At 39.5% G+C, this 23,360-nt stretch overlaps 1 protein-coding gene across 1 annotated transcript in view; it reads right to left on the reverse strand.

Annotated features, from left to right (window-relative positions):
- Positions 1–23,360, reverse strand: part of EBF1 (EBF transcription factor 1) — a 389,084-nt gene that overhangs the window by 69,554 nt on the left and 296,170 nt on the right. The window contains 3 exon segments of the mRNA XM_047728952.1: positions 10,761–10,783; positions 10,785–10,815; positions 10,818–10,884. Coding sequence (XP_047584908.1) covers positions 10,761–10,783; positions 10,785–10,815; positions 10,818–10,884 — 121 coding nt within the window.

A 23,360-nucleotide genomic window follows, 5' to 3' on the forward strand; every position in this document is an offset into this window, starting at 1 on the left:
AAGCTGCTGCCTTCGGCTCAGGTCATGATCTCAGGGTCCTGAGATCGAGTCCCACATCGGGCTCTCTGCTCAGCAAGAAGCCTGCTTCCCTCTCTCTCTCTGTCTACTTGTGATCTCTCTCTGTCAAATAAATAAATAAAATCTTTAAAAAAAAAAAAAAAAGTCCTATGGAAGAAAAGATGTGGCTATCCAACAATAGGGGAATGACTAAGTAAATTATGATGCAGCCACAAAAGAGACTATTGTATATCTGATAAAATGAAGAATAGGAATTAGCATTTAAATTTACCATTAATTTACCATTTAAATTAAAAGAAGCATGCAAAATTATATAAACATCTTGTGATATACTGATAAAAATTCATAAGAGTAACACAAAGATATTAGAAAATTAAAAAATATTAATACTGATTGTTTCTGAGGGGTGGGATAATGGATCTCTTCATACTTTCTGTGTTGATAAAATTTTCTGTATAAGTATGCATTACGTTCATAATGATACAACTTGTTTAAAACATGAAAGGCTTCCTTTCTCTGTCTCTCTTTAAAAAAAAAAAAAAAAAAAAAAGAGGGGTGGGTGCCTGGATGGCTCAGTTAGTTGAATCTATGACTCTTGATTTTGGCTCAGGTCATAATCTCAGGGTGGTGAGATTGAACCCCACATGGGGTTTCAGGCTCAATAGGGAGTCTGCTTGGGATTCTCTCTCCCCCTCTCCCTCTACCCTCCTCCCCACTCTCTCTCTCTCTCAAGAAAAAAAAAAAAAGTATGTATAGAAAGAAAAAAATATATATATATATGTATATATAGCTTCAGTTCCTATCAGACCTCACATGTCCTAGAAATACCCACAGTCTCCCATCACCAACAATCAAATTTGAGGGGATCACATAATTCCAAAAATGAATGAGCTGAAGTAGCAGCCCAGGAGGTTTTCTGCCATGCAGGCTCTGGTTTCCCTTGACCAGGGTCCAAATCCTGGCTCCTCCTTTCATCAACTACATTACCCTGGGGAAGTCACTTTATCTCTCTAAGTTTTCTTATAAAATGGGCTAATAATAGAGCCGGCCTCACGCAGATTCTCAGGGGGGAAACGTTTTACATTTCAGTAACACAGAGAGGAAGAAGATTGAAAGAGACACAGTGTAAAAAAAAAAAAAAAGAGTGGAAAAGGAGGGGATGATAAGATAAAACTGAAGAAAGGTTGTCAGAAGGGTGAAAAGTCAGCAGCGAGAAAAGAGAAAAGAATTCAAAACTCTAGCAGGGAATGTTGCTATCCTGGGGAGGGGGGCTGCTGGGAGGGACCTAAATTTCCTACATAATTGTCATTATTTTGGACTTGATTCAACTTCAGAAATGTTAACCCTCTTACATAAGTTCCCATTTTTAGTACAAAAAGTACTGCTTCATAGGGCAAGGGGGCAAATTTATGGAACTCATAGACCCTCAAGGTTGGTTTAAGTTGAAAACACACAGCTCCACATTCTGTAGTTGAATGACCATCGGGGAGCTGGAACCAACCTCTGAGACGTCAGGCCCCCTGAGATATGAGGCCCTTGAAGCAATGCACTCACTCATTTGGGGTTGGCTGGTGGGTCTCAACCGATGTGTACACCAAAGAATGCGGGTATAGGACTACTGATCTGTGCTGGGGGTTTTCAGGAAAAAAAAAGAGACCACCAGAACCCAAATTCAAGGTATCTACACTACAACAAGATAAGATTATGGAATAAGATTCTACCAAGAGTCTACCAAGATGTGGAATGATTATGAAAGACTAAACGTTGTTTTTAAATTTATAACACCTATGTTTTCTTACACATGTTTCCTCCATATTGCTAAGTGAAGAAATGAATCACGCACTATGATGTAAGGTCTCACCCTATTTTGGTGATGAGGCAGATATATGCATATGAAGAAGAAAGACATAGGCCATTAAAAATATTAACAGTTAACACTTATTGAGTATTTAATGTTTTAAAAACTGGTAGAAGTATGAGAGACTTTAATATTATTTTAATAATTTTTCAATTAATATTTCTGAAATTATCTGAAATCACTAGGTACTACATTGTAATAAAGAAAAAAAACAAGCTTGAATGCTCTAGTGTACCCCACATCACTTAGTTAACAAGGAACAGAAGACTAGCACTTACACCACTATAAACATGGGCAAAAAAACACCAAAAAACAAAAAACAAACAAACAAAAACAGAAAATAACCCTCCACCAAACATTTGGAATAAGCCTTAGAAAAGGAGAAAAGAAAAACATTTAATTTTGTTACCCACTCCACCGCACCCCCCCACCCCCCGCCAAGGATGTTAGAGAAACTTACAACATACACAGTTAAAAACCTGAAAGGTTAATTTATCATGATGCTGGATAAAAACAAAAACAAAGGCCTTGAAGACCTCCAAATAGTTTATTGGCTTTGAAAACCAAATCATGTTATATCATGCTAAATAGATTAGAGGTTCAAGACTCTCTAGTGTTGCATTATGTTGTCAAGAATACATATAAAGCTCCGTCCCTACCTTTATTGTTAATAGCTTTCTAATCCCTGACCAGAAATTTATAGTTTAGAAATGGCCACACATCTTAAAGATTAAAGCCATGTGACAAATAGTTCATGTCCCTTAATAACCAAATCACATGCCTTAGATTGGGGCAGCTTATCTGCCTTTTCCTTCTATATGGTTTCTTTGGTAGGAAATACTTTATATCCCTATTACATGAATGATGAATGGGGCCGTTGGTTATGGTCTGTTATTTGCCTGGCTGTAGTCAATATGTTTTCTTTGGACAGGGATTTCTGTGATTTATCTCTCTCCCGGCCTTATCACTTATTAACTCTGGGTAGACAGGAAAAAGCCAAGGTTGTATATAAGGCCTAGTGGCCATTTAGACTTCTAATGTCAGTGAAAATATCCCTTTTAATGATCCTGTTACACTAGCTACTCAAGTCCTGATTACACTCCACTCCAAATAGGAAATAAAGGTCATATTTCTTGGAAAGTATGTACATAAAATATGCAAAATAATATGCTTCCTTCAGACCAGCTTTATTCTTCGCAGAAACGGCTTTCATTTTATAGATGTCACAGAAGTACAATGGGTACTTCTAGTGATTCTTGTTGCCGTTGTCCCTGTTATGGCACCAAGAGTGTTTAACTTTACGAACACCAGAGGGTTCGGGATCACCAGTCACATCAACATACATCAGATCAGGGGCAATCATGTTTTGTGAAAAAGCTCCCTTCTGCTGAGGAGAAGAGGCTTGGGATTTGCCCTCTGGATCACAAAAGCAAAAAGAATAAACATTCTCTCTGCCTTGAATTCTTTTCTTTGTGTGTGAATGGCTCATTTAGAGTAATATTCAAGACATGTGGACAAGAGCAGCCTGTTAATTTTTCTTTCTTCTTGAATCTTTTCCAATTAGGACACTGTGAAGGCAGAACTGCTCGTCCGGTGTTCATGACACAACCCTCTCTCAGCTGAATCCTAAGCGAAAACAATCTGATAGAAGAGAAAACACACTCTTGCCTTCCTTTCCCTGATTCTCCCTGAGTCTGCCTAGGCCTGTCTTCCTAACAATTAACATATGTGTAGAAATTACCCTTTGCAGAACATTTTTATACCCATTCTTTCTTTCACTGATACTCGTAAGACCCTGGGGATGCCCAGAGGAGGAATGGCCCCTTCATCCATTAGGCTGAAGAAGCCAAAGTCCTGCTAGCCTTAAGCCCTCTCTCTCCTCACCCATGTCCAGCCCAGCTCCAGGACCAGTCTACTTCCTCTTCAATGCCTCTTGAATTCTCTCCATTCCATCTCCACCCATTATCACCTGAATTAAAGTCACCAAATCTCTCTCCCAGACTACTGCAGTGACCTCTTAACAGGTCTGCCAATATCCATTCTGGGTTTCTATGTGCCATCCAGCCAGAGATTTTTGCTTTTGTTTTTTCAAGACCCGGATCTAGTCATGTCTCAGACGCTTGAAGGACTGCCCATTGTTCTTAAGATGACAACTTAACTCCTCCCCATGACTTACAAGACTGTACAAGCTTGCCCCTGCGCACTTCTCCAGCCTTCTCTGTCATCGTTCTCCTCTCTCTTAATTTGGCAGCCTCACTAGAATTTTTCCAGCCTTCCAAGATGCCACATTTGCTCCCATTCAATGCCTTCTTACATGTCCTCTATGCTGGAACACTCACTCTCTTTCCCCAACCTCATCCTTCTCCCACTCTCCACCTATTGTCAGGTTAACTCTTAATCATCCTTCAGACCTCAGCTCATCTTTTTCTGAGGAAAAATACCTCTAACTGACCAGTTTGGGTACCTTTTTAAAATATGCTTATTAGAACTCAGTTCCTACCTTTTTGGACACTCACTAAATTTGAAATAGTAAACTTAGAAATGTTGACATTCCCTCATAGACCATAAGGTCAATGAGAACAGAGATCATGTCTTGTTTTGCTCAGTGCTGTTTTAGAATATTGCCCAAACTGGTTTAGAACACTGCCTAGAATAGAACAGGCAATTCAAAAATATTTATAAGCTGAATGAATGAACAGAAAGAATCACTAATAATTAGAACACAGATCTTTGATTCCTACTCTACTGACTAAAAAGAAACAATTTCTTTAATCATGATGAAAGCTGACATGTATTTAATGTCAACCAAAATTTGCTCTAATGATTTTCGAAAGAAACACTATCTGCCTCTCTCTTTTTGAGTTTACTTTTAAGGAGCACTCACACTGTACCAGGTATGATCAGCACTGCATTACCTACATTGATCCATTTACTTCTTAGATAAAGGTACTATTAAAATATTCCCATTTTACATGCAAGAAAATGAAGAACATTTATGATACAGATCCAGCCCATATTTTCTTTAACAGAACCCTACTACTGTGTTCTCCTTTGTGTAAAACTTCAAGTGAAAGGGGATAGATTCTTAATTAACAGCTCTTATTTACATTCCATGTCATCTAGAGCACAAAAATCAATGAGAACCCATTGATCCTGGGCAATATGTCAATCAATTATTAGAGAACATCTATTGAAAGTAAGATACTGGGTCACGTTGTTTCAACACAGTGTACAAAATAGTATAAGATCAGGGAAGGAGGACTCTTTCCTTCTAGAGCTTGTGGACTTTTTGTGATTTGTGTACCTAGGAACAGAACAAGAGATCTAAAGGCAAAGGAAGTGAAGGACAATGGAATGGCTTAAGCACATGCAACAAAAGACATCCAAGGATATAAACTCTTCTAGTCAATCAAGATGAGCCATAGGGGACATCAAGGCTGCCTAGTGTAATTGGCTCATTTTACATTGAAGTAACTAGAATGTGGACCATGGAAGCAACGTGTCCCAGTTAACAGCAGAGCTGGGGCTACCGGGCCTCCTTGTTCCCAGCCCAGTGCTCTGCCCACTACACTGAAGTGGCTAGAAAACACTTCAGAAGGGCCACAGAGTTTGAGCCTGATCTCACAGGGGAATTACCATGTCCTGCATTGCTAAATACGAAGTGAGCCCGAGGCCTAATGAGGAGACTGGTCTGAGTGACGCTGAGAGCACAGGAAGCCGTGAAGTTGGCCCAGCATGGGGGCTGGGCCACATATCACATACAGTGGGCAGAAGGGGAAGCTTTCTATGCAGGGTAATGCCATGACAGTGGCTTTTCCAAAACCTAACCCGACGATTATTATTGTGGGAAGAGGCTAACGAACATGAGAGTCATTAGGCATGAACGCTTTACGTTCCCTTACAACCAATGACTTTGTTTATCCCCAGGGTGGCAGCCTTCATTTGTGGAGGAGGTTTTCAAGAACTGGAAACAGAACCTTCTGGCCTTGAAACTTTTGAACCTGGAATTAAAGTGATTACAACCTAACCACCTTTGTTGAGTAGGCTCATGATGGACCTACCATGTTACTATGGCCTCCAGAGGAAGGGCTGGAATTTGAATGGAAACAAAAAGACATGTGTGTATTTTTCCTGAAAAATCAGCACCAGAGAACTTTATAAATCAGGGCTGCCTTATTAAAATATTTGTTGTTTGAGGCTATTCCTGAGAAAGTATTTGTTATATCAAAATTGCTATATTCATATTTATTAATCTCTTTTTCTTGCTATCTTATTCATACTTTGCTCTTTTATTTGTGGTTGATTGCTGTTACTGGTTTCTTTTATTTATGGATGTCTACTGTTTTGTTATTAAAATCCTAAAGGACATCTCTTAGACCTCTAGGAAATGATGGTGAAGATAAACAATACACGTAAAATATTACACCATGGTAGGGACTCAGCAAGAAATGAATGAATTAATGTAATAACAATGGCCATCATCTATCAATAGAAATTACTAGTATCTGGCTGGTGCTCATACTAGCTCATGAAAAGTGCTTTACATATATTTCCCTGATACTAAAACAAACCCTGGGATTATTCCCTTGCAAAGAATAGGCAACTGTGGTTCAAAGCCATCACATGATGTCCCCAAAATAACCTCCATAGTGAGTGGTAGAGCTAAGTGTTCCAACTACACCCTTCTAGTCTTGAACCCAAGCCCTTCATCACTAGGTCATTTTGTCTCCTTGGGAGTGAGAGAGGAAAGAATGGGAGGAGAAAAGAAAGGGTGGGGAGATGGAGAGGAAAAAAGGGAAGGAGAAGAAAATAAAAGAAACAGGGAGAAAAGGAAAACTTGAAAGACATGGTGCATCAAGTCCCACAGAGCACATTCAGCCAAGGTGACCCCTCCTACATGTAAAGCTGTCTTGGGCATGAGGTACACACAGGAAGTATTTCCAGGAAGAATTTCATTTCAAAGTCAATTCTGAAACTAACATACAGAAATTGGAGTAGTCCTTTCCACAAGGGCGGGAAATTTGGTAAAAAATCCTTAGAAACAGTGGAACTTGGTGACAGAATGATCTGAGAAGTGGCCTAACCACATTCACTGGGGCTTTCCACAGCTTGATGGAGAGCAGGCGTCCATAGCTCTCCATGCCTACCTGAGCTAGTCAGACACCGTCCTGGTGGCTTACTCTCCCCATCACAGTTTCTCCAAAGATGGCAACCTTTCCAGTGGAGAAAGAACAGTGAGAGGCAAAACTGGATTTGGCTACTTCTCATCAGGGAAACCAATTCTAGAAGTTAGAAGAAGCATCTTAAAGGCTTCTTAGAGTCCTTTATCAGCTCTTGAGGTTACTTAAAGCTTCACAGGAGAGATTACAATTCTAAAAGATCCAAGTCCCTTAAAGATGTGGCAACAGCAGGAAAACAAGCTGGGAGACAAACAAAGGTATTGGGGAGACCTCTTTCCATGGCACTGGGGGTTATGGTGGATTTACTTCCTATAGGACTGATGGACCAGATCCCAGGAGATGGCTTTGAAAACAGTCCTGTCATTAGAAAGAGGTTTTGTTTCCTTCTATCAGGAAACATTATTTAAAATTTAAACTCAGCTTTGCCCTGAATTACAGAAGAATACAGAATACAAGAAGCAGATCCGGGAAGTACTATTTGTTCTGATCAAGTTGGGATTCACTTTGCTCCCTCACAGACTGGGCAAACACAGAGACCTGCACATCTGGCGGCTGAGAATTCCCCGTGTCCCCGATCTGAAGAATCGATGATGGAGAGCAGCGTTCCCACTCCTTACAAGTGGAGCCAGCTTGCAGGCAATCTGTGTTTAGTCAATTCTTTCCTCCCGTCCCAAAAAGTCTGCCTTTATTGCATAGATAGGCCATGCTGTTTCTGTCTCAGGTTTTTTTTTTTTAACCAATTATGGATTTGAGAGACTTCTACATACCACACCCAAACTCCCTCACACACTCAGCAAACTGCAACATTATTGTTAAATTGGGGTTGTGAGTTTTCAGTCCCTGGATATCCCCCCCCCTTTTTTTAGGGAAAAATTCCAAGTGACATTCCACTAAGAAACAAGACGTTGGCTCAGCCCGTCCAGAAAATCAAGCTTCACATCTTGAAACGCTATGGAAGTTAAAGAAAATGAAGTGGGATCTTCTGTGGGTTGACAGAAAAGGATGGCTGCACGTTCACTATGGCCTGAAAGGTTGTTTGGATATAAAGAACAGAAAGGTTTTATGGCCATCTCTGCCTTGGTTGGTCAGTGGTGACAAGCATAGAGGTAAACTGAGTAAATCAGGAGCACCAGCTGTGAACAAGTGATCCTAGGTAGGGGTATTCAATGCTAATTAAGAGGCCACGTGTAGCTCACAAATTAACAGAGATTCCCCTACGTTAGAAATGAGGTAATGTCCCAGGAAGCTAACAGGTAACTCCATCAGTGGGGAAGTTTCTGTGCTAATTTCTTCAAAATTTTCTTTCTCCAATGCGGAGAGAAGTTAAACTCTCTCCCTAGAATGCTTAATAGAGTACGTCTTCTTGTCTGTTTCCCACAGTTTAAGGCAAGATCAGAAGAAGCATTTTCTCAGACTTTAAATTTCCCACACACATACACACACGCATCACACCCAGGATTTCTCTCAGCCCTAACTATTTTGCTAGACTTGCAAATCCATCGCTTTTTACCTTTGATCCTAATTCCTGTATGATACAGGTTTTCCAAGATGTTATTTCTTAAATTGAAGGCAATTTTTTTTTAGTGGTTAAAAAAATTCCAAATCATAATGGGTCCCTAGCTATTTTCTTTTGAGAACTTAAGTAATTTAGTGGGGATGATTTTTTTTTTAAACTTTTATGGCCAGGTGGCTCAAGGGGATATTTTGTTGAACACTGATTAAAATAATTTCTTCTAAATGGACCTGACCACAAAATGGAACCATTAATGGGCAGGGATGTTGTCACCAAAGCGGAATCATGCCTGATTGCCTCCTGTACCTCCCACCACACAGGCATTTTCTTCTTCTTCTTTTTCTTCTCCTTTTCTTGTTCTTATAGCAGAGTAAATAAGCAGCCAGCAAGGCCTAAATGTTTTTGGCCAAAAACAGAGTCCAAACTCCTCAGAGAAAACATTTGCCTCTGTGGTTTTGTAATATGTTCCAGAACACCGAGTTCAGTGAGGAACATTGTGAAAAACTCCCATCCACTGGAATGATGGTGGGGAATGTTACAGTATCAGAAGTTTCAATTGGTCCTTTTCCTGCAGGCCCATAATGAGGCTTGTAAAAAAAAAAAAAAAATAGTGCTATGTGGAAGTTCTCATGGGAAAAATGAATGGCAAGAAATCCTAGCTTTAAAAGAAACAGCTAATCTGCTAGTTTGATTGTTCTTCAAAACTTACGCTGAACCAATGAGCCTAATTAAAAACACTTGGCCTACTTCTATAAAGCATCATAGCTTTCTCTATGCTTCGTTTGTATACACCACAAAACTCCAGATAGACTATTATTTTTTCAAGTGCTCACTAACAAAGTGCTGACTTTGTTGGGATGGCTGAGCTAATTCTTGAACTCAGTGTGAAACCTTAGCTAAACAAAATTGTGGTAATTTTCCTTAATTTGTAAAAGTGATTGGAGTGCCAAACAAAATTTTCCTCTTGGGTCAATCCTATATTTTCAATTAACTAAAACTAATCGTCAGGCAGGCACCAAACTGCATTTGTTTAAAGGGCTGGGAGGCATTTCCAAGGGTCAGAATACATTAGTTGTTTTTATAATTAGAGAGAGAAGGGGAGAGAGAGAGAGAGATTGAGACTAACAAGCATGGTTGGTTTTGTTCCTGGTATTAAAATACAAAAAGGAAAGATGCTTTGAGGTAAAATGTCACAGCAAAATAAAATCTGTCAATTTAATTGTATGGCTATAATTAGGATGTGTTAAGAGAGTTCTCTCTTCACTGCTCTGGATCTTCTTCGTGCGGAAGAAACCTACACTCTATACTTAGTCAGGCCCTGTGGTCCTCTATTGAATGAAGAAGGAAACGTGGGACGAGTTCTTGGAGACAGTTACCTGGGGATGCCAGGTCGTAAGCAGAGGGCCTAGAATGTCACTACTCCCAGTGAGACCCATGGACCAAGATCACCAGTCTCACCTGGGAGTGTGTTAGAAAGGCAGAGTCTCCGTCCCACCCAGGGCTACTGAATCAGAATCTGATTTATAGAAAGATCCGTGGGTGTTTCGGTTAGCACATTACAATCAGAGGATCTCCTGAAGTATACAATGGACGCTTGGGCTGCATGCTTGCATTTCCATGGGAACCTGCCTGGTTCTCTCCATCTGATGGGGTGGTCAATTCACCTCCACTCTGTAACCCTACCTTCTCACCACAAGGCAGATCTGTGTGCCAAGTCTGTTTGGGAGGGCAAAACGCACTTTATAGGAGAAGGAAGTACCAACCCAGAATGAAATAGGAAATTACCAACTCCCCAGCTATGACCAGGCTGAAGAAAGTCGTCCTGTTCATTTAAGCACATCTGTACTCCATAAAGCAAATAAACCCCAACACAGATGGCTTAATGTACAGAGAGACTGAACTGCCTACCACTTCTTCCCCCTTTCCTTACTTCTCAGGCTGCTTCTTAGGTATCCAATCGGTTTTTTTCTACCAAACCTCTCATTCAACATGGACACCCAGATGAAGTCTTAAATAATGATATACTAACAATAATAGCAAGTCATCTGGTCATCTATACGGTGAAATGGACAAGGAAAGACGGTCCTACAAATGAGATTTTAAAATATAATGCCCGTGTAGACATACAAGATAAAGCAAACACACACAAATCCGAGGAAAATCTCTGTGTCCACCATCTGAAAGGTTCTACCTGTGTAAATGAATCTTCCGGTGTCCTTTGCAGAACTGTTTCGACTTGTAGGACATGTGACTTCTACAACACCAGGGATGTGCCGGGGAGGTGTCTGCACACGGATGGCATGAGGCGTAATCAGCTGGGGAAGACAGTGGGGAGAAAACTGTCACTGCGATATGTAAAGGACTCATTTCACAGCCTTCCCATCAGCTCTCAATAAACATAGCTTTAAAACACATAATTAACCTGTCAGTGTTTACATGCTATCTTGATGGAACCTGTATCAAAGACACTGACAACGATATTTACAAGCACTCCGAGCACAGCCACAACTTTATCTGAGTTTCCCTACACAGCAGGCACGCGGCTTCCTGGTTTGAAAAGTGAACCTGGCCTAATGGAATGATTCATCTACTACGGGATATCCTTTGGAAAATCTTTGTTTGAGGCAGACACCCCCATCAGAGCTGAGCACTGCCATGCCTCTCCAGAAGCTGGTGGGCCCGGTGTTTGAACTGAGGCCTTGAACATGTGGAAAACACAGAAGTAGGAAATCAGTGGGCCAAGGCACTCTGATTAGCTGCAGAGCCCACGTACAAAATACCCCTAAAGACCATTTGGTGCATTAACTACCAGAGGCGCAATCAAAGAGCTTTAAAGGGGAAACTGCCTCCCTGGAATAGCTTAGAGATCTGGCAGAACTAAGGACTGTCCATAAAAGGGAAGTGGAAGTTTGGGGAGGGGGCTGCAGAATGATCCCTGGTCCATTATGCAAGGACACGTGCACAATGAGAACGTTCATTTCTGAACCCTGTTGGCAATCAGATTACACCGAGAAGCAGAATTTATTTTTTATTACTCTTATCTTTGTTTATGTAACTGGAATGTTATTAATGGTCATAAAACTGGCATTATCTGGTTCTTTGAAAAATCTAACCCTGGCATTTGACTGCTTGACCTCTGATGGCGCTGGATTCTATACGTTCTCTCTCTATGGTTTCGGTCATTGCCCACTTCTTGACTCCCATCAGAGTCATTCGGTTCAACATTTGTGGTACTGAGTCAGTATACAATGGATTAGCACTTGGGTTTGTACTAACTTATGAGGATAACTTAGAAGAAGCCTTTTTTTTTTTTAATGGGCAAACCAGACCTAATGCAAATGTTTTGCCCAGAAAATTACAGGTGGCACTATTGAAAGAACCACAGGCAACACTGTGAAAATCAAGGCATCAGCCTTGGGGCTCACCTGAGTAAACTGTCCCTAGCACCCAAGTCCCAGGGAAAAGAATCTGAGAAGTTACTACTGTGAAAGTCCACGAGTAATTTCTGTCAAATGCTCTTTTTTGAAACATAAAGAAAAGGCCATCTGCATAAAAGTCATTTTAGCTTAGTAATTAAAAATGTCTGTCCCTTTCTGTAGAATGTATGGAGTCTTCGCTATTTGCTGGAGACACTTGAAAGATATTTCAAGAAGATCATGCTTATGTGGGACCCCTGGAGACTGGTTCATCTCCATGGCTGAGTGTTTCGGATGGCTAGAGTTTAACCAGAAAAGCACACAAAAAGTATTTACTTCAATTTTGTCCTTTTCATATTTAATTTCTTCCAAAATCATTGCATTTTTTTCCTAAATAAGCAAAGTATATATATACTTCAATTTACCCTTGATGAATCAAGATCATCATTTGGAATATTCATTATCTATTGCTGTATTATAGAAAAGCCTTCTTAGTGACACTGAGGTATGGAAGATCTATTTTCCCCTGCACTAAATGGCCTTAGATCACTACAATTTTTAAGTTATTTCTAGTTTATTCACTTTCTTGTCTTTTTTCTCCTGGTGTGCTTTCCACCTTCTAATTCTGCACTTTAATCTGTAAGCATCAGAATCAGGAAATCACGTTTACTATTGTACAGAGAACAGAAGAAAGAAAGAGGCTCTGAAGGGCAGTAAAAATGATAATTCAAAGTCAAGCACATGTTTAATCGCAAGTTGTCGAAGTGTTTTGCAATGGTGGGAATTCACTCTGGTGAGCCCTTAGGAGGGATCTTCCACATTGCTGAGGAATTTACACATAGACACTAATTTGGCCAGATCAATGACCACATTATTGTTACTGTTAGTATTATCCCTTTTCTTTTTTCCCAGATGTGAAAATGCAATCCTAAAATTGCTGAGTGCTTGCACAAAGATTACTCTTGTTGGCACAACTTAGAGCAGAACTGACACTGATGCAACTCAAAAATGACCAGGACAACCCTGCTACCTAATCATAGAGAAGAACTTGTTCATATGGAAACTTTTTATTTTTTTATTTTTTTATAATATTTTATTTATTTGACGACAGAGATCACAAGTAGGCAGAGAGGCAGGCAGAGAAGAAGAAGCAGGCTCCCTGCTGAGCAGAGAGCTGGATGTGGGGCTCGATCCCAGGACCCTGGGATCATAACCTGAGTGGAAGGCAGAGGCTTTAACCCACTGAGCCACCCAGGCACCCCCTCATATGGAAACTTTTTAAAAGGAAGTAATAACTCAATTTTTCAGATCCCAAGATGGGTGTGGGTGTTTTTTTCTATCCCCATTCTATATCCATTTCTCATTTGCTGCCTGGTCCTTTGCTATATTTTGATGATGGAAGTCGCCATATTGTTAGATTCCAAATAGGCCATATGCTCTATTTTAAGAGTATTTAGGATGTAGAGTTAGAGGCAATTCACAATAACACTTAGGAGAACTTATAGCCAGTTAGAAAATACTTCACCTGCCCTCCTTTTCAGGAAGAAATAAATTTTAAAGGTGGAAAGATATTAGTAAATAGATGAATGAAACATCTTCTTACATATAAAGACTTAACTACATATGAGCTGCTACACCAAGCAACAGAATCATGGGCTTTCTGAATTGATTATTTGGGACTGCAGTGAACTACTGACTTAAGAGTGAGGTATTGGCATAAAGCAGTAGGCTCAGGAAATTGAAACATTTTCATTTACGATTTCACTTTCAATTTTAATCAATCACCTTAACTAAAGCAGAGATTCCTTCTTGAAATAACTATCCTTCACAAATGAGGTAGACTATGAATTATCATTAAAGAATGAATTTGTTGATGTTTTCCTCACCATTGATGTTAGTCTGCAAACAGCCTCTGGCATTGACATACTTGATGACATATCGATGCCTTACAGAGGAAAAACATTTTTTCTAACTTCTATCAATCTGAAAGCATAGGGTTATTTACTAATCACTCAGAGAATCATAGACTTTATTGCTGGAAGGAACTCTAGTGATCATTTAAAACTAACCCCTCTCGTTTAACTTCTGAAGACACAAATTCTAGAAAAATCTACAGGCTTCAAAAATTGACCCAACAACTGAGGGGAAGGAAAGGGTCTAAATCTGTAAGTCTAGAACCCAAGACAAACACCACTACCCCATCACTGTCCCAGGATGAATAATTTCTCACACTTTTCTAATCTGCTTGAACCGAGGTAGCCATTCCAAGAAAAAGAAGGAGGAAGAGCTCAAGTGAATCTAAAATTTCCAAACTCCCATTATTGGAATATCACTTTCTCAGTTTGGTCATGACTGTATACCACCTTTACAATTACATACTTAATATTTTAAAAATCAATTACTTTTTTGTTAAAATAACTTAGTTTTAAGGGGAACTTCATATCACTCTCCCAGTTGGAAAGCGGGTATCCCTGCCAAAATAAGAAGGTAGTACAGGTGGTAATTTTAAAGTTAATATGATATTCTTAAATTCTAACTAAATAGTGCTCGCAACCTGAAGGAGTTTACTGAAAGGGGAAACCAGCCAGTGTTAGATGCTACAGACTTATTTGCCCCAACTGAGACTTACTGCCTTAACATTAATCTGAAGATGAAAAGACAAACAAAAAACCAACTTTCTCACTATGTGATTCAGTTCTGCCTGATGTCTGTGTCAAAGTTCTGTCAAAGTTCAAACCCAAAGTTCTGTCCTGTCCCACCAGAGATACATGCTCCATATTTTGGGAAATGTTGTTCTAAGTGATTAAAGAACAGATTCACTCTTGACTTGACTTCCTTAAATCACAAGCCAAATGAGTTGAGCTAAAAATAAATATTCTTATGAAACTGTAGCATCTGACACTACTTTCTCCCTTGTTGGAAGTCTCTACTTTCCTCACTTCTGTGACACTAATTATAAGACTTAAGACTTGCATGTCTGATGGTTTACCAAAACACTTTCACATTCACTATCTTTTAAAACCCATTCTTGTAGGATATGTATTCCAGATGAGAAAAGCTGAGGGTCAAACAAGTTTAACAAATATCATTTTGAGGGGCGCCTGGGTGGCTCAGTGGGTTAAGCCGCTGCCTTCGGCTCAGGTCATGATCCCAGGTCCTGGGTTCAAGCCCCACATCGGGCTTTCTGCTCAGCAGGGAGTCTGCTTCCTCTTCTCTCTGCCTGCCTCTCTGCCTACTTGTGATTTCTCTCTGTCAAATAAATAAATAAAATCTTTAAAAAAAATATCATTTTGAAACACTAGGAAGAAAACTGGTATCTTCTGCTTTTAAATAAGTGTTTTCTAGAATTCTTTATTCTTTGGTTCCTGTTTTCCTCATTTGCCAACTTTTCCTTTCTGCCAACTTATTAACTGTTGAAATTTTACAAATTCTGTTCTATATTTTCTTCTCTTTTTACTTGCCTAACATTTCGTGAGTTTACTCATGGGCTCAGCCACCTCAGTTAGACTGACTTCCAAATCTACACCTGTAGCTTTGATCTCTTTGGCCACACACCAAACTTTTATTAGCAACAGAGTAACAGAATCTCCCTGAACACATCTAATTGGCACCTCGATCCCAACATGACCCAAGCTAAATTTATCATCTTACTACTTATAAATGTATTTTTTGCTCCCATGTTCCCATTCTTGGTTAAGGGAATGCTATCCTTTGAATCACCCAAAGTAAGATCATCTTTATTTTTTCTCCCTTTGGGTTTTTTTTTTTTTTTTTTTTTTTTCATTTTGATTTTTCCTCCATTGGTCTCCACTGGCTCTTTGCTTTACCACTTTCTTCTGTTCAAGTTGTTACCATTTCCTACTCTGAGAATTATAATAATGGTCTCTCTCTAGTTCTCCTTTTTCTATCAGAATTATCTTCTTCAAATACAACTTCATCATGTTGTTGCCTTACTCAACAAATGCCCCTTTTACATACAGTATATGATCCAAACTCCTTGGCACAATATTCAGGGCGCCCCAAGGACTGACAGCTAATTTCCCTTTCTAGTCTTACTTCCTACTTTGCTTTTCCCCATTCTGGAGAGTAGGGCATGAGGATACATGAAAACACCACAGCTGTGCCCAACTTCTTTGCTTTGTTCATGTCATTCCTTGCCTACACATTCCCCTACTGATATTCTACTTATTCTTTGAGACCATGTACCCTCTCTCTTCCAATAAGTTTTACCTGATCTTAAAAGTCAGTTACCTATACCTTTGTAAGAATTTATATAATTATGGCATTTATTCTACAATACTTAATATCCTATTTTGTTCTGTGCCATAAAGATTTTCCTACACATTTTTCTCTCATTAGCTAGTTCCTGAGATCAGTGACAGGGTTTAATTCATATTTATATCCCCTAAAGTATTTAACTTAATGCTCTACATACAGGACATTTCCAAAATATTTCTGGAATAAATACTTACATAAATTAGGCCATAATTCTATAAGAGGTTCGACTCCATTAGGCCTAGTAATACCTACCCATAAGAGTTCACTGTTCCTAACCTGATAATATTTAACTCTCATTCCCTAACTAAATTGCTCTTAAAATGAATTATCCAACTGGCTCAGCACAGGGGTTCCTGCTTGAGACCACTGCTCAGATTTCATCTAAGTGGTAAAAGAGAAGAGGATTTCTAAAGGTCTCTGACTCCTGTGAGAAGGAATAGAGGGAAATAAAGGAAAGAAAAAAAGGTAAGAAAGTAATACTAAGAAAATAGCCTACACAAAAACAATGTTAAATGTTAACTGTTTATTTCTGGATAGATGACATGATATGTGATTCATCTCCTCTTTCTCTCTCTCTCTCTCTTTCTCCGTGTGTGTGTGTATGTGTGTGCAAATGTGCACACGCACTTGCACAGGAAATAAACAATTAAATAATTCTGGAATAAATAAATTTCTACATTCACAGGTATTACTTTAATTATGAGAAAAATTTTACTAAAGATCAAATATAGAATAACATCAGTTTTATGCAATATGTACTGCATTTAATTATGTAAGAATTAGATATATATCTGCATGGAAAAAAGACTAAAAGGAAAATTATCAAAGTGTCAAGGACAGTTTATAAAATTAAGGGTAATCTTATTTTCCTATGCGTACCTCTTTGAATTCTCTAACTTCTCAACAATAAGAATGTGTTAATATTATAATCGGAAGAAACCATTTTTAGGAGTGGCATTCTGATGGAAAGATACCCATGCTCTCTGCAAAGCACCAAGAGAGGCTGCCGGCACACCCAGGACATGCGGCAGCAGGGATCACACTCCCTCCAAGCTGCTGGTGTAAGCATTCCCTCCTCTCCAGACTCTGAAAACAAGGTCAGAAGAGCCCTATGCTGGTTGGCAAGGTGAGGCATGTATGTGCTGAGAGATGGAGAGCAAACAGGGGGAGGTGAGCGGGCCTCTTTTCCACAGAAATATGAGAAACAAGAAAGAGGAGTTCCTCTGTGGATAGACGAGAAGGGGAGGATGGTGGCGGGGGCACGGAGGTGGAGGCAAACCTCCAAAGAGGCAGTCTGTCTGCAAATTCTGGAAGTCCAGAAGAAGGGCCTGGGAGCGGAGAATTCTCTAAATAGTTTTTATAAAATTCTTTCACAGGCTCAAAAGTGTGACCCATATGGGAGGTGAAGGAGAGTACCTAGTATTTAAAAATGTTAATGGAGGTGCACCTGGGTGGCACAGTACGTTAAGCCTCTGCCTTCGGCTCAGGTCATGATCCCAGGGTCCTGGGATCGAGCCCTGCATCGGGCTCTCTGTTCAGCGGGGAGCCTGCTTCTCCCTCTCTCTCTGCCTGCCTCTCTGCCTGTTTGTGATCTCTGTCAAATAAATAAATAAAAATCTTAAAAAAAAAAAAAGTTAATGGAAACATGTTGCAGAATTGCAGGTAAGAAGAGCAAGTCTTCAGAATAACTTTCTTCTCTGAGAGCCAGTAGTACTCCTGCTCACGCTAAACGGAAGACGGTAGGGACCTCCATGGAGGCTTCTGCAACGGTGGCCTTTTGTTGTCATCTGACTGTGTGCCAAGCGCTGTGCAAGACTCCGTCAGTGACTTCCATCCTGCAGCACTAGGAGCAGGGATGGGCATTAGCTGGCTCACAGATGCGGAAGACGAGTTGCAGGCAAGTGAAGTAACGTGACCAAGAAGTGACCAGTCTGCCCAACTATAGCCACCACTGTACAACGCTAGCTGTCCCTCCTGACTGCTGTTCGTGGTTTCTCCATACTTGCTGTTACATGTACTTTCTACCGGGTCTCCACTGTTGACAGGATAGAACGTGTCCCAACTTCTACATCCTCAAAGGTTCTGGGAGCATAGTAGGTACTCCAAATAGCCTTTTTCACTGCCGAGAAGCTTAGCTGAGAATTATTTCTTGGCAAAACAAAAAAGCAACTCCAAGATAAGCTTTTATGTGCATTTTCTAACCAACGGGACTATATGAAATAAATGCAACTTTAAGTTCCAAGCCACAAAGCCAAAAAAATAACTGGGATTACTAGAAAGTACACTAGTGAGTTCTCCTTATTAGCCTTAGGATTTAATATTTTAGCCTTAATCATTTTCAACACACACAGTCCAAAGAAGCAAAGACTTAAAGAGAAGGGGTGAAAAGGAAGGCAGTTTCTTTTCGGGAGAAATACTTAACTGTCAAGACCAGAAAAGGCCTTAGGTGGGATCTGCTTCAGCAATCTTCAGGTGTCACCCACCCAAGGGTCTGGATTCTAACATACACTGGCCCAACCAGCCATTGCCACTCTCTGTGCCTCAGTTTACTCATCTCACACTGCACTGGTCTATCTGCTCTGTGGGAGTGCTTATAACAATGTTAAATATGCTTTGTGTTTGGGTAGAGCTTCTCTAGGGACCCTAAAGCACTTTCCAGATTAATTTTTTAATTTATGTATTAATAATTCTCACAGCATTCTCCCTCCTCCTCAATTAGGTTAATAACATCCATCTCTTTTGAGATAGGCAGGGGGTGCTGAGTGATGGACACGAAGCAGACATTTAAATAAGAAAACTGTAACATAAAAACATAATTAAAGCTTCAAAACCAAATTGACTAGGGATTTTTAAAGAGACACCACTGTAGTAGTGACCAAAAAGCCAGCTTATTTTTTCCTCCACTCTGGAACATTCGTCTTTCTCTAGTTAAACATGGTGTTTAAAAATTATTATTTTCAGGAGCTCCTAAAGGAAGTTGAAACACGAAAAATGTATATTTGTGGCGACCGTACTGGTTAAACCTCCACATTATGTGTCTGTTCCCCTGAAGCGGATACAACATAAATCAGGATGCCATCTCTCCTCCTGAGTCCCTCAGTGAATTCTGGTTGTTCCCTAATCAGAGTTCTCCGGGTTTCGTAACACAGACTTTTTCGTTCCCAAGAATTGCCTGTCTCAAAGGCAGTATATGATTTCTCCGAGAACGTGAGAGAAACCCAGTGGAGGCATTTACTGTTTCACAAACATTCTGGTTTCCTTTTGTCCTTTCAAGAAAATAACTTTAAACCAGTGTTTAACAAAATATGCTGGGTCACATGAATTCGCAAAGATCAACTTTATGTATGAAGGTCAGAGGAGACTTAAAACTAAAATCTCGGTAATTGAGTTAAATAAGAGATTTACAACATAAGTTTTCAAATGGTCCTTTGCACTACCTGAAATTTCTCTCATATATAGAAATAGACACAGACACATAGTAGAGAGATGTAGATATGTTTTCCTATTTATTGTGTGCAACCCCAACTAGAATATAAGGCCTGTGAGGATATGAGTTTTGTCTTTCTTGTTTTCACTTCTAACAGTCCCTGGGAAGCAGTAGGCACTCAATAAATACTGAGTGAATGAATACCATAATGCTATGAACTACTACTAATAATTTTGGCTAAAGAGTCAATAAAGTCACGTGTGAACCTACAAAAAAAAGAAATAATCAATACTACTTCACTCAAAAAAACTTCCTACTAAAAAAAACAAAAAAAAATCTGTTTACTTTTACCCCTCCCAGAGAAAACCCTCAAGCTTCCTGGTATCCTCATTAGCCATTCACAAAAATATACTACCCAATTCTTCTGACCAAGAAACTAACCAAGTCCCTAAATCAATGCAGTTAATTGTACAAAACAAAACAGCAACAAGATCGTATTTCAAAATAGCAGATTTGGGAGAGAAAAGGCTAAAATAAATACATTATACTTCAACTACCTTTGGTTTTGTGGGTTGATTTATTTATTTTTCAGTAATTTATTTTTTTAAATAAACTTTCTCTAGCTCTTTCCCAGGATGTAAATCTTGTACCAACCGGGCCCCATTAAAGACTGGATCCCATCCTGACCATCTGGGAACTGGAAAAGCATCGCTGAGTTCCTGAGGTCCAGAGTAGCCCAGAAGGAGAGGACTGGACACCAGTAACGCCAGCCCCTGTGGTTTGAAACTGCACAATGAGCTCTTTCTCAAGGTTTATTTTTCTAAATTCAGTTAAGAAGGAACATCATTCCCTGCTCGGATCTGGCTTAGGGTCTTGGGTTGCTCCTTGTTTGTCTGAAAATTAAAATATAAAAGAAAAGGCAAAGCCAGATACATTTATGGAAGAGACTAAATGTTTGTTACCAAAGCTGGCAGTTTGTAAGGCAGAATCTTTGCCTATATGGAATTAGGAAGGAAAAACATAAAAGCCAAAAGATTGCTAGATGGGGTAACAGGGAATGAACTCACTTTTCAACAAAATACTTCTAAGGTCTTTCCAAGTTCCAAGAAATGGTATCAAAGCTATAAGGTACTAAACAGAGTTGACTTTGAACAGTTTTTGTGCGTGTGGCATAGTTCACATTTGCATACTGCACATATATTCAATTCCTCATTTAACATGTCCCTTCAGGAAGTGAGCTGCACGGAAAACTAGAGCCAAACCCCTTCTAATACCGTGCCACGACAGCTGCTTTCACTGGGAGTCTTTTGAGGATGCATTACACACATCTTGCTGTTTTAGAGAGAATATATTGAATATAATTGCCATCTCTGTCTTGATGACTCAGGGCCACTGTCATTATGAACAGTCATTAATGTGCCACACAGTAATATAGTTCTGCGTCTGCTTTTTAGGTTTTCCATTTCTGCCCTTGACATTAAGCTGTCATTTCTGCTGTCACTGAACCTGCTTCTAACAACTTGCCTCTAGCTTGCTCCTTCTGATTTGCTATGACCTGGGAAAACAGATAAGATAATTTGTTAAAAATTGTTGTTCTGGTTACCCAAAGTCTATTATTTTCTATATTTACTTTTTTTTTTTGAGTTGAGGTTATTTAACAGTTTCTCTGGGTAAGTGTAGTTTTACTCCATTCTTATTAGACAGCTAAAAGATGGCTCTAGAGTCACAGAGATTTTGGTTCAAGTCTAGGCTTTGCAAATTACCAGCTGTGGAACCTTTGGAAAGTCACTCAACCTCTCTGGCATTCAGTTTCATTACCTGAGAAGAAGGTGGGACAGGGGAGGAGGCTAGCTATCTGATGAGTCTGAGGGTTAATTGACATAATGCCTATAATGAGTTTAGGAGGAGGCCTCACTGGTATCAATCACCTAGAAAGTACTAGTTTTATTATTACTTAATCCTCACCATAACCAACAGATTCACATTAAGGTAATTGCACAATAAATAAATCTAAATATAAACTACCTAACCACACATGCATTAACAAAAACTAAACTGTAATCTACCTGGTACTGACACGTTGAAGCATCATGGAATACAATAGTTGTTAATAAGGAAACATTTGTTGGAAGGAAGGAAGGAAGGGTGTCATTCAACATTATTCTGTGTAAGTGTGTATAAATTAATGCTTGTGATATGTGAGGATCTGGGCTAAACACTGGGAGACCAAGGTGAATTTAGCATGGGTCCTGCCTTATGAGAGAGGACATCCCCTTAAATCACAATAATTAAAGATAGAAAGTTATAAGGAACATAATATAATACAGAGAAGACCGTGTAGGAATTTAGGATGAAAGGAAATATTCAATATCTACGTTGTAAGGGAAGATTTCCCAGACAAAGGTGGCATTTTACTGGATCTTAAAGGGCAGAAGAATTTGCGCACAGAGAGAAGGGAAAACATTGTGGAAGAAGGAATGGTATAAGAAAGGCCAGAGTGCCAAGGCAAAAATCACTCTGGGTGTAAGGGGCCACTAACAACTCAGTGTGAAGAAAGCCAAAGTTAAGATGAATGGTGGGCGAGAATGTTAAAAAGAAAGGTCAGAGCCTTCATGGGGCATGCTTGAATCCCAAACTAAGGAGCTGTGGTTTTAGGAAGGAGGAAGCCAGTAAGGCTGTGTAAGGGGGAAGGCTTTAGTTCAGACCATTAGGGAGCCATTCCAGTGATCTGACTTGAGCGTACATATAAAATGAACACAACACTATATAGTTATCCGTCTTCTTCATAAAAATCACGAGACTGCAGCCAGGTGTGAATTTTGTCTTTGATTTATATTAAAGTTAGAAATGCATCACACTTGCCTGGTTTCCATTTTCTTTTTTTTTTTTTTTAAGATTATTTATTTATTTATTTGACAGAGAGAGAGATCACAAGTAGTCGGAGAGGCAGGCAGAGAGAGAGAGAGAGAGGGAAGCAGGCTTCTTGCTGAGCAGAGAGCCCGATGCGGGACTCGATCCCAGGACCCTGAGATCATGACCTGAGCTGAAGGCAGCAGCTTAACCCACTGAGCCACCCAGGCGCCCCATGGTTTCCATTTTCAAGTGATGAGCACATACACGTGTCTCCTGAAAGCGCCGTGAACAACTCATAGAGAATGTCATCTTAACGTCGTTCCTAACCATCCCATAATTATCAAGGTTGAGGATAGATTTCAAGTGACTTAGTCATTAAAAATAAAAATATAGACTAAAGCCTTTTTAGGAATAAGGTGAGCATGGTTGTAACTATGTAACTATATTAAAGAGGCCATTAGAGTATTTTTAATCTGTTTTTTAAATATGCTGGCTCATTTAAAAACAATCCCCATAAAATAACTTGGGCTTGAAAGGCGTTCTTCAAAGTCACACTCAAAGTTTAATGCAACCAGTTCAGACTGTCTCTTTCATTTCTCACAAATAAAGTTTATGATTTTGCATTAAGCATCTTCCACTCGACAGGTGATCAATAAGTAGATGTCGCATACAGACTTGGTAGCTTACATATTTAGGACAAGTAGGAAACCTTGAATTAAATGTATACATGTAAGCCTCGATATATGTAAAATAAATGACACAGCCATTGATATACCATATTGACATCATGAAATTTTGAGAGATATTTGTGATGTCT

The sequence above is a fragment of the Lutra lutra genome, chromosome 5, assembly GCF_902655055.1.
Source record: "Lutra lutra chromosome 5, mLutLut1.2, whole genome shotgun sequence".
In the NCBI taxonomy this organism is placed as follows: Eukaryota; Metazoa; Chordata; class Mammalia; order Carnivora; family Mustelidae; genus Lutra; species Lutra lutra.